The 14,272-nt window shown below is 46.1% G+C and overlaps 1 protein-coding gene across 9 annotated transcripts in view; it reads left to right on the top strand.

Annotated features, from left to right (window-relative positions):
- The window catches only part of ABLIM1 (actin binding LIM protein 1), a 282,485-nt gene extending 268,612 nt beyond the window's left edge, over nucleotides 1–13,873 (top strand). For 6 of the 9 annotated variants that reach the window (XM_064488460.1, XM_064488464.1, XM_064488462.1 and 3 more), the window contains 5 exons: nucleotides 1,552–1,643; nucleotides 2,774–2,885; nucleotides 4,433–4,497; nucleotides 5,136–5,196; nucleotides 5,794–6,651. In XM_064488460.1, coding sequence (XP_064344530.1) covers nucleotides 1,552–1,643; nucleotides 2,774–2,885; nucleotides 4,433–4,497; nucleotides 5,136–5,196; nucleotides 5,794–5,909 — 446 coding nt within the window. In that variant the 3' untranslated portion in view covers nucleotides 5,910–6,651. Of the gene's footprint in view, nucleotides 1–1,551; nucleotides 1,644–2,773; nucleotides 2,886–4,432; nucleotides 4,498–5,135; nucleotides 5,197–5,793; nucleotides 6,708–7,618; nucleotides 7,700–8,777 lie in introns of those variants that run through there. The other 3 variants (XM_064488467.1, XM_031461815.2, XM_064488466.1) reach the window with 1 other exon arrangement.
- The last annotated feature ends 399 nt before the right edge of the window (nucleotides 13,874–14,272 follow it).

The raw sequence follows: 14,272 nt of genomic DNA, 5'->3' as shown, positions 1-14,272 counted from the left end.
GTCAATAGTGAAATCACTTGACTTTAGAAAGTGGTATTAGCAAGAAGGTAATACTGAAATTTTAGTGAGTCAGCTTTATAAAGATATGACTGTCTTAATCACATTTCTGTTGACAACCTAAAAGGCCTTCAGTTTTCCAAAATTCCCAAATTTTCTTCATCGAGTTATTTTTGAAATAACTTTTACAAGCAATATAAGTGAATTTTAAAGCAATTTATATTTCTAGAAATAGTTGAAGGAACATCTACCTCCCAGGTTCATTATTCCCAAGTATTCTATACATTATGTTGACTTAAGATGTATCTAATTCTTGCAAACTTATGTATTAATTTTTATTAGTGTAGGTTAAAAAGACGAAATTCAGAGTGATGTTTATGATTTTAGAAACTAAAAATCAATCATCAGCTTTTTTTTATGCCGGTCCATGTCCTCCAGGCAGTTCTTGGGGCCACTTAGGTTTCTGGATCCAGTCATTGTTGCTGAGTGGGGACACTTAAAACAGCTAAACTTTGAGGGAGAATTAACATTCTGTTGTTATCAACAATCATCACTAAATAGTTTAAAGCTCTTTGGGGTTTCGGAATGAAGAACACTTCTGGTCCATTAATCAAAATGATAAAAGCTGAGACTATTAGTTAAAGTTTATTTTGATTAGATTAGCAAGCTTTCCTGTTTCCTCCCACAGCCAAATTAATCCAAAGCAATTTAGGAAAAACAATAATTATCTTGATTTTCCAACCATTCAGACAGATTCCTCCTTTCCATTCCCCAAGTCTCCTTTTCCAGGAAGCTTAAAAAGCATACATGATCTGCTATATTATACCAAAAAGTTACTTTTTTAGCTGTATTAACACTTTTTTATTGAACCATTAGTTTAAAACTCTTTTGTGACCATTTTCCAAAAAACTGAGGGCAAGGAAACATTAGAGACCCATCCCTTAAAAATAAAAAGCATGCTTCTTAGTGGATTTATTGAGGATAGAAGACAGGGTCATAGTGTGGTGACAAGCCTAAATATTCAGAAAAAGAAAACTATAAGATTTTAAAACTCATAAATGTTAAAAAAAAAAAAAAAGATTTAAAAACTCATCACAATAGAGTGACGACCTTACCTATTTGATGGGATCTAGATGAATTTGGATTCCTGTCTCTCTGAACGTTGACCTCAAGGACATCAAAATAGTAACTGTAGAGTCCCCTCCCAGCCACTACGAACGCTCTGACCAGTGGCCAGTGGAATGACTTGGACCCAATCATAATGGCAAACAGAGCTCTAAATGAGCAGATCAGATTGCCGGGGCGGGGGCAGAAGTCACACATACTGAATCACACATTGGACTGGCTTTTCAAATGGTGCCCATTGTCTCAAGAAACAACCAGCCGGGGGTACTGATGGGTCGGAGGGTGCTTTTTTTCCCTTGTGTTGTTCACGAATGTTAAAGGCCACTCCTGACTTTGCCAGCCTGACAAGTTGAGCACAGGTGGACAAGTCTCTTAAGGTCTTCTTGCCAGGGGAGCTAATGTGAGCAGTTGTCTTTGCTGTGGAATTAGGAGCTGACATGAGACGCAGATCTAGTGGCAGAGAGGAAGACGATGAGGAGCTTCTGAGACGCCGGCAGCTTCAAGAAGAACAATTAATGAAGGTTTGTCCTTAAACTACTTTGCTGCAGTCTTCCATTCTGTTCCACCAATCTGTGTTTTTGAATGACTCCTACAGGTGGAGCCACCAAAATGAGCAAGAAGTGGTCCCAGCCCTCAAGGGCTTCTGGTCCAGTAGGCAAGACAGGATGGGCATCCAGTGACTATATAAGGCAGAATACTTGGTAGGTTCTGGAAGAGATGACTTGGAGGCTGGAGGTCAGAGAGACGCGGAATGTTTGGGCTTTTGTGAGCAGAGTAAGACCCTGTGTGGTGTACTCAGTGTGGTGCTCAGGACTCACAGGACCTTGTGTGTATATCTGGGCCAGGAGAGAGGGGATTATGGACTCTCCCCAAGACACCCTCATTATACCCCCTCGTCTCTAGCATGAGCCCGCAGCATCCCAGAAGACCAAAAGAGGGATAGTCAATTACAGACTGGGGTGGGGGGGAGAGTCAGTTCTCTTACCAAAAAGGGACTGATGAATCCCTTCAAATGACGTTTTCCAGCGATGCTTAATCACGTGGGAAACACACAAGATACTAGTTACTTGAGGGAAAGGATACAAAGTTGCACTTATTGTATGATCTCAGTTTTGTGTAACACGTGCATAGAAAAATACTGGATGGATAAAATCAAAATGTAAATGGCGTTCATCTCTGAGTGGTAGACTATGAGCTATTCTTTCCTTCTGGATTTTCTAAAACCTGTACAACGAGCATGCATTACTTTTTTTCCCCCTTGTTTTTAAACAAATCTGTGATATCTTTTTAAAGGCTGCTATCCCCAACCTGCCCTTCCCACATCGAGAATCCGCACACACTCACGCATTGCCCCCTGAGTTTACCTGCTGGCACTTTGGGGGAGGGCAAAGGAGGGGGAGGGCAAAGGAGGGAGAATGTTCTTCTGACGTGGAGCCTGGCTTAGGACAACAGAACCTTAACATTGGAAGGGCTAAGAGAGGTTCATCGTCCAAAACCTGGCTGAGCTTTTCGGGAACCATCAGGCGCTGGGACTCTTGGCATCTGGCCTCTCCAGAGTCAGGAACTTCTTGCAGGATCTCCTAAAAGGAAGCTGCAGTTTGCTGGGAGTAATGGCAGGCTTTGCTTTCATTCTCCTGTTCTTTGTGAATAGCTCAACTCAGGCCTGGGCCAGTTGATACTGAAGGAAGAGATGGAGAAGGAGAGGGAGAGCCGGGAGAGGGCCGCCCTGGCAGCCAGTCGCTACGATTCTCCCATCAACTCAGGTGAGCCCAGACCCACCGCCTGCCCTGAGCTGGGAGCCTGCCTTGCCTGTCCCGGGAGGGGCAGGGCCACGTCTGGTGGGACCTGCAGTGTGTTCCACAGGAAGGGAAGTGTGGAAATCCTACTTCATGGTCAGCTTAGCTTAAGAGTTGGCCATGTCTCTTCCTTAAATGCGTGTTTCCTTCCTGCTGGAAATGCGGGAGCCCTCGGAGGGTCTCAAGAACCAGTCAGTTCCCTTGTGCTGGGTCTCCCTTCTAGAACATACATCTCAGAGGGAAGCAGCAAAAAGGAAATCCTTATAGAGAACAAGATGCTTTTTAACTGTAGACAGCATGAACAATATTTTCTAAGCATTATGAGTTTACATTCATATATTCAGTACAAGAGCTGAGAGCTAACAGTGCTATTTCTGATACTTTTGAAGGAGATTATTATATACTGAGCTGAAATCGTCTGTCAGTATATATCCTCCTGCTCATACCTATCATAAGCCAGTTGTCTTATCTCACAGGATTTCTTCTCCCGTGTTCTGAACTAGCACATAATTTTCTCTCCTGAGGCTTCCTTTAAACATGTGGTTAGTGTTTACTATGCAAACACTTCTGCTAAACATTATTTCATTTAATCTTCACAACACACCAATTAAGTAGATGATATTATTATTGTTGCTATTATTATTATCTCCATTTTGTAGATCAGGGGACAAGTAAAAGGAAGTTTAAGTCACTTACATCCGCACTGCTAACAACTACCAGAAAGAACTAAGAGCCCGCACTTTTAGCTGGCATGCCCTGCTACCTCTCACAGATGCCTCACTGCCATTGATCCTGGATTAAGTAGTTTACTGATCTTTAGAGTTACTCCTAATTCTGCAGTTCTGTTCCGTTAAGAATAAATAGCACTATATCCACGTGGGTCAAGAAATGAAGACTTTGATGCCGTATCATGCCCAAAGAGGCAGAGGTGTTAAGTTGCAGAGAGAGCCTGAATTCAAGCCCAGGTCTGCCCCCCACCCCCAAAGCCTGGCAGCTTGTGAGACGTCCACATGGTTGATCAGTGGGACACCCTGTCCCAGGTCTCCCAGGAATCCAGCTGCGGTTGGCCAGTCGATCTTATAACTTGCATGTTGGCTTACGTTGGCATGTTAGTTATCACTGCCCTACCGATTGGAGCTTGGGCCTGTGCATCCACTAGCCCCGGGTTCAAATCATCGTTCAGATGTTTATACAGTAGTTCACTTCTCTTAGCCCCCGTTTCTTCTCCTGTAGAATGGAATTAATACCAGCGTCCTGAGGGTTGTGTTGAGGATTCAGAGATAAAGCATGCTGAGCACTCCTCCCTCCCCCACCCCTCCTGGACAGTTTCACTGCCCACTCATCCCTGCATCCCCCAAATATGGTGGCATTTTGTGAACATTTGAGCCCAATATTATTTGGATTTTTTTCCCCTAAATCTTCTGTTCTTCAAGGTAGAAGATACACTGCCAATTTCATAAAAGATTTGGACTTCTGGTTCCTAACAATTGCTTTTTTACCTTTTCCTTATTCAGCTTCACATGCTCTGTCGTCTAAAACCTCATCTCTCCCAGGCTATGGAAGAAACGGGCTTCACCGGGTAAGATTTCTCACTTACTTGTTTCTGAGTTTATTCCCTCTTCAGTCCTGGTTGAAGTGTTGACATACTGTCTGAATACATCTGACAGCATGATCGCAGTGTTGGAATATAGTGAAAATTGTCATCTCCCTGATCTGCTGGTAAATTACTTTGAGCTACAGGCGAAATAGGTTATTTCTACTGAGAGAAAGAGAAGTTGACTTTAGATAAAGAATAGCCTGGATAAGTTAATGGGAAAACTAGATTAATTGTGTGGCAAATATTTCTACAGTCAAGCAAAAAGTAATTACTTGAGCCATTATCTCCTCTGGAAAAAAGAAACAGGAAAGTTTGTTAACAACCGCCCTTCCCACAAAGCATTGAACAAATGTAACTGTGTAGCTGTGATGTAGAGACGTGTACTTTTATTTATCAGCAAGAGACACTTGCTTACCAAGGGCCTGTTGAGCAGGAGCACTGGATGTATGACCAAAGACAAAGATTTCATAGAAGAAATACGTAGGAAAAACAGTGAGGGCCCTGGAATTCAGTTTGCGAAGATGTATTAGGATTTTGTACGTATCCTTTTCCTTTTCACCTGACTCCAAACCAAGTACGGTGCTGCAGGTTTGCTGAGCATGTGTTTTTCCTGGTTTCAGCCTGTTTCTACAGACTTCGCTCAGTACAACAGCTACGGGGACGTGAGCGGGGGAGTGCGAGGTGAGGCTCCTGCTGTGGGCTGACGGTGGCCCCCGTGGAGGGGTGGCCCTGCCGCCATAGCACACTGCCTGGGCTCTGACACATCCTGCAGTCAGATCACGTCTGTCCTCTGAGCTACCAGGGCAGTCATTAAAATCTCAGGGGATCTCTACTGAAGGGAGACCACAAGAAGCGAGTCTGGAGGAGGGAATTCGTTGCTCTTACTATGTGCCGAGCATGCAATTCCTAGAAGTACAGTGATAAGCACGACATGGGCCTGCCTTCAAAATGCATGTGGCTGAGAGCGGGGGCAGGCCAGGGGCTCCGAGTGATAAATGCTATGATTGGAGATGCAGATAGAATGGAGAGACACCTTCAGGGGGTCGGGGAAAGCTTCCATGAGAAAAGAGTGTTTAAACTGATCCCTGAAACCAGGGCAGGCATTTCCTGGCTTCAGGGAGGCTGACGGGCAATGTGTGCAGAGACCTGGAGCAGGGACAGAGCGCGGTTCGTTGGGGAATGTTTGGGGGATTGCAGTAGGATGTGGTCTCTGTTCATGTCTCCATGTTTTTCTCTGGTCTTGCCTGTCTGATATTTTCCTTTTTCTTTCCTTCCCAGACTACCAGGTATGGAGCACTGTCTCTCTTGACTTGGCCACACCAGCAAAACAGCCGTGTTCCAATCCAGACACGTGCTGCTGCTCCTGGGAAGGGTTTCTGTCGAGAGGATCTTGATTCGGGTTGATCCGTCTAATCATTAGTCCACAGATGTGAAGAGTCGTGAGCAGCAGGCATGCCTGGTGTCCAGGTCAGGCTGGTCCTGCAGGCCTGGGGGACACGGCGTGAGCCAGGTCAGGTGTCGGAGACGCTCTTGCACTGGCCTTGGAGAGTCCTCTCTGTGAGGAAGTGGGCCAGCATCAAGGGTCCACACACATACAGTTGTTTCCTCTTGGTTACAACCACTCAGCCCTCGAGGTCCTCCCTGCTGTGTGGTCACAAATGAAAAGAAACCCCTGTCTTAGCCAATGGGAAAGAGCTGCTGTGGTACTATTCCTTTTTTCCTAGAACCTTAATCTTGTAAAATTATGTTGGAGAATAAGAAAAGGGGGGGGAAATGCCAAGAAAACTAAGATTAAAATTAAAAAACAATCATAGACTTGGTGATTGTTTAATGTACTATATACTTTCGTGCCTGGAGCCTAAATTCAAGGATTGGTCAATAGTTATTAAGCCGGGATCTTTCTCTAACTGTATTTTACAAAAGCAGTATTCCCAGTATCCCTGCTTTTATTCAGCAAGGAGCTCGTTTTGAAAACTCCATGGTCATTAAGATGACACGTCTGTAAAGTGACAGTGAGGATTTGAGACACAAACAGGGAGGTTGGGGAGCCCCCGGAGCTCTCCCTCAGCTCCCCACACCGTCCTGTACGCCTCCTGAAACTGGCTTTTCTGTTGCAGACCCTCCCGGATGGCCACATGCCTGCAATGAGAATGGACCGGGGGGTCTCCATGCCCAACATGTTGGAACCAAAGGCAAGTGTGGCTCTTCCTCTCTTTCTTCTCACCTGGGGACGAAACTGGGACATAACCCTAAAGAGATCTGATTTCCTCTCTTTTTCATCACTGTCGCTGTTGAGGACCACTTGGCTCCAGGCCAGTGCCTTAGGCAAGCCGTGTCACAAAGCATCTTTCCATTCTGCTGGTTTTGTCAGACCAGGTCAGCAGGTTTAAGCCCTCCCTGGCTGTGGTGCTGGGTGTTCGTACTGAAGCACCAGCATTTGTCTCCTGTGACCTCAGGGTTAACTCAGCCCCTGCCACGACACGGCAAAGGCTGCCCAGTGCTTCATGGAGCAGCTGTAGACCACTCCAGGGAGGGTGACCAGCTGTCCCAGCTTGCCTGTGACTTTCTCAGTTTTAGCACTGAAAGTCTTGCATCCTAGGAACCGCCTCAGTCCTGGGCAAACTGGGATGGTTGGTCACCCCAGCTCCAGAACATCCTGTGACTCCAGAGGTATCCAAAGGCAGTGCTCCCTGGTGACCATAACTGGGACTTACGTCATCCACCAGAACACTACTTCTGGGGCTGCCTGGCTCCCTGGGCTCTTAAACTGGTCATGGAACAGGATTGTTGAGCCCTGCAAAGGTGTTCTGCCATATAAAACGTGTACCTGTACATCCAGTTCTCTTCTAATTTTACTTTCATCCCCAATATATACTAAGTTGTATTCTTTCACTCAACGAAGCCCTCTAAAAGCACAGCTGGGAATGTGCAGGACTCTGCCCCTGTCCACGGGAAAAGTGAGTGAGGAACACCCATGACTCAGGTCCTCTAATTATTGTATCTTAGAAGCACTATCTTAAGCTCCCTAGACTTTAGGTAGTTTCTGCTTATTAATGAAATAGATGGCAGTTTTCTAAAAGAGGTGTTTTTCTTTTCTTCTTAGATATTTCCATATGAAATGCTGATGGTGACCAACAGAGGGCGTAACAAAATCCTAAGAGACGTGGACAGAACCAGGCTGGAGGTAAAAAAAAAAAATTCTGTCCTTTCTTGAGCATTTCCCCCAACTTTCCCTAAGAAGTGTTCCAGTTAAGGAAAAAAAATAAAAAGGATCTACTTCATATTGTAGGTAGAACTAAGCTAACTTTGGAGGAAAACCCAAATTTATATTTAGGAGATCAGCATAAAATATAGGTGGCAAGATCCAGAAGAAAAACCCAGGAGATACAGTATGATTTTAGTCATTTTCTTTGGAAATTTGATGTTGCCGAAATTTATGGCTCGTGATGTAGAATGGAGTTTCCATCCCTCTTCAGATACCCCCAGATCCTTATCTTTCCCTCGAGTCAGGGTGGAGTTTACTGAGAGAGGGGAGGGGACGCTCGGTGAAGAGGTGTGCCCTGGACAGGTTTCCACATTCCGTGCTGAAGGGTTACCTGGGCCCACATACCCAAGGCCTCCTTAGACATGGAAGACTGATCTTTGTACTTTTCCGCCTGAATGATTTTAATTAAGAAAAACTCTGGCTGCCAGTCTCATAAGGGATCATTACTTTTCCCTGACAAAAGGGAGTACGTTTATACAGGAAGTCAGTCTGGAGCAGAGAATAAATGCTCCACTATCCTAAGGGAACTTTTCTAAGAGGGACAACAGATTGAAGTTCTCCTCAGTAGACCGAGCAGCCACCTGCCCTCCTGTCGCTGAGCCAGGAGAAAGCCCCGGGGCTCCCAAAGGACCACTCTACAAGTGTCTCTCTGGCTTTCTGGTCCATTTTCCCTGCATCTTCTCAGCATCCCAAGAACCTGAAGTGGAGTCAGCTCCGGCATAACGAGTCACCTCCCCACGCCCCATCGCCACTCAGTGTTGTCATGATAATCCGTGATACTCCACCAGCTCTTTTGTTGGGTGGGCAGGGCGCCTCACCTGGCCCGACCAGGTAAGGAACCGCTGGGCCCAGTGCCTGCTAAGAAGCCTCAGAGGTAAACTCCTCTTCCGTCACTCTGCCTGGCCCTGCACAGTGATCACTTGCACACTGGAGAGCAACTCTCAAGGCCGTCCACGAGGCCGTCAGCACTGACCAGTGTTCTTTTCTCTCACCGCAGCGCCACTTAGCCCCTGAAGTGTTCCGGGAAATCTTTGGGATGTCCATACAGGAGTTTGACAAGTTACCTCTTTGGAGACGCAACGACATGAAGAAAAAAGCAAAACTCTTCTAAGTCCCACATGGAGACTGCAATTAGAAAAGGACTGACAATGGCGGCGACACGTAGGCTGTTGTTTTAAGGCCCAAACTTGATTGGAGAACTTGCAAACTACTGTCCCTCGGCAACAACAAAAAGGGAAAATCCGAGTAAAACACCCATGAGCCAAATGGCGGGCCAACCCACGGCAACACCTGCCCAGAAGCAACGGGGTCGAGATGCCTGTGTTCCCTCACTCGACAGTAGCGTTCACGTGTGACCTTCTTACATCACCTGATGTACACGACAGGAGCTCCTTCTTTTGTCTTCCTTCAGCTGTTGTCCAACCGTAGTGCTGACTGTGTGGATAAGAGCCAGCAAGTGCCCTTAGGATGCCGCATGGGAAAAAAAGCAGTTGTAATAATTCCAAAGTCTGATTACATTTATTCTGTAGCACCGAGGCTGAGAAGGAAGAGCCAGAGGGACAGATCGTGGGGGAGCAGCCTTTGCACACGCCTTTCCTCACTGGCCTCAGGCAGCTCTGCCTGTGCTTTAGCAGGATGGAAATCCGAGTCGGGGACCCTGGCCGCTCTGTCTGAGTGGGTTGAATAGCCGCCAAAGTCATTTTTAATAAGCTCCTCGTTCCCTACTGTTTGCTAAGGGCTGATGGGCAAATGGCTTAGCTGTTATCGAAAAAAAAATTAAGAGAAGGAGAAGAAAAGGAATGAATGAAAATTCTCCCTTCACTCTTTCCTAGTTCAGAACGTGTGCTTCATTCTTCCTCCCCAGCAAGGTCAGGAGCCGTCTAACCCCTTCCCCTTTTACAGAGAAAGGAAAGGGGGAAATTGTCTCCAGGTTGGCCCCATTGTATGCTGTTAGATGAGTTTTGCCCAAGGGCCAGAGCAGTCTTGGCAAAAAACCCCCCAAAAGTTCCATGTCCTCCCAACGCAAGCTCTCCCGCCCAGCATCCTCTGCTCTGCCCGGCTTCCTCTAGATCAGATCAGGCCCTCACTGATTCGGGGTTTTTTAAGGTCTTTTCAGTGCTAGGCTAAGGGAAGATACGTTTTCCTCTTTGAAATTGCTGCAACTCCAAGGTAGATTGCCTCAAACTGATTTAATTTGGCCTTTTCGGCTTTCTCTCCTGGCTGTGTTGACTTCCTGGTGTGTCTGCGTGCGTGTGTGTGTGTGTGTTGACTCACCCAGGGCAGTTTGAAGAATCTGCACGTGCTCATAAATTTCACCCCTGCTTCGAATGTTTGTCCCATTCTGCTTCTAAGAGACATTTGCACAGGTGCACGAGACAAAGATCAGCAGTGAGGCTAAGTGCATCCCTGACACTGCGTCCCTCGTGGGAAGGTGTTGGTGGTTAGAAGCCAGCGTATTCCACGAGAGATGGAGCTCAAGTGAGCGTCAGACTGAAGACTGCAGACCTAGGGTCAGGCTGTGTGTGGACCTCAGAGCATCTCACCAGAGTCTTTAAACTTAGCAACACAAGATTCACACTGGAGCCAAAACTTGCACGTAAGACTGCACCATGGTTCCTGAAAGCCTCTGGCTGTGACTCAAAACAGGTCATGAGTCACACGTAGGAGGTTGTCACAGTTATTCTCCTGCTTTGGGGGTCTGCTTAAGAATTTAAACTCTGTTTGAAGCCAAAGGAGAAAACATAGGAGATTGTCACATTTATGTGTGTGCTCTGGGGGAAGGGGTCAGCTTAAGAATTTAAACTCCGTTTTAAAGCCAAAGGAGAAAAGTTTGGATTCACCTGCCTACACACTAGTGACAAAAGCTCAGAAATTCTTCCTGTTGGCACCAAGCGTTAGAATTGGTTAGTAGCTGACACTCGTGGCAAAAAGCAAGCAGAATAGCCTGGGCTCGTGCTGCAGACCTGACTAGTGACGCACTCCAGGGACGGGGCGCTGCGTGAGCACTGCAATTGCTGTATAGTATTCTGTGCTCTCCCTGAAGGCATCTAAACTCGCCTGTCCTTTCAGGGCTAGGCACTGAATGTTTGAGGACTGTTCTCACAAGTTGTGTGTGTGTGTGTGTGTGTGTGTTGGACCTACTAACGTGCTTAGCAAACGGCTCTGACGAGGTGGACGTGAGGAGACCACCTCCTCCCTGGCGTGAAGCCAGCAGCCGCAGTTTTGCGTCTTGCTTCATTGAGTCCTTCCACTGTCCCGTCTTCGCTCTGACCTTCATGCATCGGCAGCCTGAGCACGACGCCTGTGGGTCCTAATCGTTGTTTCCCTCTGGCAAAGTGTGAGTGTGTGTGTTCACTCACCCAGGGCAGTTTGGAGAATCTGCATATTCCGGTATATTCCCAGTTTTTCCCTGCCACACTCAAAAACAAGGATGGCCCTGTGGATCCTAGGGCTCAGCTGGAGGAGAGGGTTTTTTTCATTATGGAGATAATAAAGGACCCTCAGTGTTTTTCACTGGCCATTGAGTTATAACCTATGTACTTGCGGATCAAATGCCAGTGGCATAAAAATTGCCATGATTGTTAAAGAACTGAGCCCTAAATTTGTCCCCACTAATGACTCTACTTTTCCTGTAACTTCTGAGTTTAGTTCTGCATCCACCTTGGGAGGATAAAAGCTTCTTTCCAGATCAAGTGTATTAGCTAATTTAAACCTTGCAAAATGCATTGCCAGTGAATGCCAGTAGCCTCCTGGCTACAAGCACAACAGAACTATGCTCTGAGGAGGGGGGCACTGGAAACCATCATGCAGAGTGGGCTCCCCTCCACTCCCCCCCCCAGCGGAAGACCCCAACTGGAGGCATGGGTCACGAAACAACCTGGTTCTCCCAACTGCCAAATCGAATAAATGAGCTGCAACGCCCCATCTGTTTTGTTGAACTGGGCTCAGCATGCTTGTCCCCAAAATGTCCAGGTCACTGCACAGGAAATCAGTGTTCCCTGCTTGAACCCCTCCCTGCATTAAAAAATTCCGGTTAACACAGTCAAGTTAATGAGGGTTGTTTACTGCAGGAAAGGAAGTGTCCACATGGCAGGCTTCCGCGGTGCAGACAGAAAGGACTACATTTTTGAGCACTGGGCTTGTGGTTCTTGAAGCACACGGATGGCATGAAGCGGCCTCTACAACAACAGGGAAGTCAGTGCTTCCTTTAAAGTTCCTTCCAGAAAAGCCAGGATACCATTTAGCCTTCTGGTGTGATTGACATTGGGACATACAGAACATCTGGAACCTTGTACAGCTAGCTAGGCATCTCTATTTTGGTTTGGGCTTATTAGGAAATGTTCTTAATGTGACTTCTTCCATAACAAAAGATAAACTACCTGTTCTCTGAAATCTCGAACAGAAAAACTAGAGTCAGTGGGTAATAAGGTGCAAAAAGCAAATGGGTAGTGTCTCTCATGTCCTCTGGTCTCCTCGCTTCTCCCAATTCTGTTGTTTCCAAGCTGAGTGTCCTCTTCCGAGGTGAGGCTGGAACGTATCTCTTTCCACCTCTCACCCTCTCCATCTGGTGATGACAGTCCACTTTATTTGGAGAAGTCTTGCTGGAAACGTTTATAAAACTTTTCACTTAATTTCTTTAATGCAAACACCTTTTTTTAAAGAATGGTTTCTCAGATGATTATATAAAATAGATATGCTTTTGCAAGTTTAATAATTCAAACGAACACTTTTGACTAGGTAGGTCTTTCTAAAAACTCTTTGAAGCAGATGTGGTGTCAGTGTTGTCCTGTGTGCCGAAGGGGCAGGCAGCCTTCCAGGCTGGGGGTCCCAGAGCCCCCTTCTGCCTGTTCAGAAAGGCAGCAGGACGATCAGCCCTCTGTGTCCTCTGAAGCCAGCTTGGTCTTTGCAAACCGCCTCTTCTGTATTTCCAGTTACTGTTTAAGCTGCACTCCCTAGGCCAGCCTGGATTTTATTTGACTTTAAAAATTATTTTCTTTTGATAAACCGAGTGTTTATCAGGATGCCCTAAAGCTCACTCATTAGGACTCCCTTTTGAAGAATGTTCTGTTCAGAAGAAGAGATTATTTCAGGCTCGAGATTTGTAACGACACCACCTTCGAGTGGCGATGTGCATGAAGGGGACTACCCGACTACGTTGTAAGGAGAGAAAGAGAAACTTTTACTTTGGCATTAAAAAAAAAAAAAAAATCACTGTCTTTCTATTTGCTGCCCAGGAAACAGCAGGGAGATGGTGACTGACACGCTTTGCATATGGATCTTTGTGTTTTCCATTGGGGCAAGTTTCACTGACAACAAACTCAAAAGGAAAGGGGGAGGTGGTCAGTTTAAGCTGAAAGAAACTTCCTAAACAATTCTTGTGTATGCAGCAGAATTAGACAAATCCAACCTTTTCTGATGCTTAGTATAACTGAGTGGCGATTGTTATCATTAAATAAAATAAAAATTCCTCCCCAAAGTGTCTCTCCCAAGAGTGATAATGCCATGAGTCACTTTTGGAGCCAGTTCAACAAAGGTAGAGGAGACCGACTGTATACATGAACATGTGGAAAGGCAGTGAGCCACGTGGTGATTGTACACGTGTATGTTTCTTTACCCCACTTAAAAAAAGACAAATGTCCACGGGATTGTTGTTCTTTGGGGGTGTTAATTACAGACCCATCAAGTCATAACGTGTGTGGTTTCTGTGAGTTGCAGACAATCCTACATTGAAGCTTTTGCAGTTCTTTTATTTTTCAGTTGGGTTTAATGAAATTTTTTTTTTCAAGTGTTGGAAGGCAGGCTGTTCTTCCTGCCTTCCTTCCCCTTCCAGAGTTATGAAAGCAAATATTTGGAAGAAATGTTGAAAAGCTGTATCGTGTCCCCCGTGAAAGCGAGTGGGTGTCCGTCGGCATCCTGAGTGCCATGTGCCAGTGTGCAGAGGTTGGGGTGGCCTTTGGGCCCGCGTTGCTGTGCTTTTGACGCCCGACCTGCTCCATGCTCCTGTTGAAATCAGCACTTGCCACCCCTCTGCCGCTGTCCTGCGTCACTGTTGTCCCCACTACTCGGTGAATAAAGTGTGTGCTTTATTCGTAACCGCCTTCACACCTTGTTTCCTTTCTTGTTCTCCTGCTCCTTTTAAAGGTCTATCTCATTTGAAAAAGTGCCAGCCCAACTTCCAAAGACCAAAACAAAACCAGAATCCAAAGCCCTGGGAATGCATTATTCTCACGTAGGAAGGCGGGTTAGAGGGGGAAATGCATAAAATAGCAGTGGTAACCTCCAGGACTGTTTGTCCAAATAATCCAGACCATATCGACCAAGTCAACTGAAAAAAAATTCAACAGAGCTGTTGCACTGTGCTGGTCGAGCCGGTGTTTGATTTTGTTTGTAACCCAGAGCAGCAACGGCCTCATCACTTAGGCAAGGCTGGGGATTTGAGATTTGAGGACAAGAGCTTCTGAACCACCATGAGTTGGGCTGTTTTACTAAGAA

The sequence above is a fragment of the Camelus dromedarius genome, chromosome 8, assembly GCF_036321535.1.
Source record: "Camelus dromedarius isolate mCamDro1 chromosome 8, mCamDro1.pat, whole genome shotgun sequence".
NCBI classification, from domain to species: Eukaryota; Metazoa; Chordata; class Mammalia; order Artiodactyla; family Camelidae; genus Camelus; species Camelus dromedarius.
This window is presented reverse-complemented; position numbering and strand designations above follow the sequence as displayed.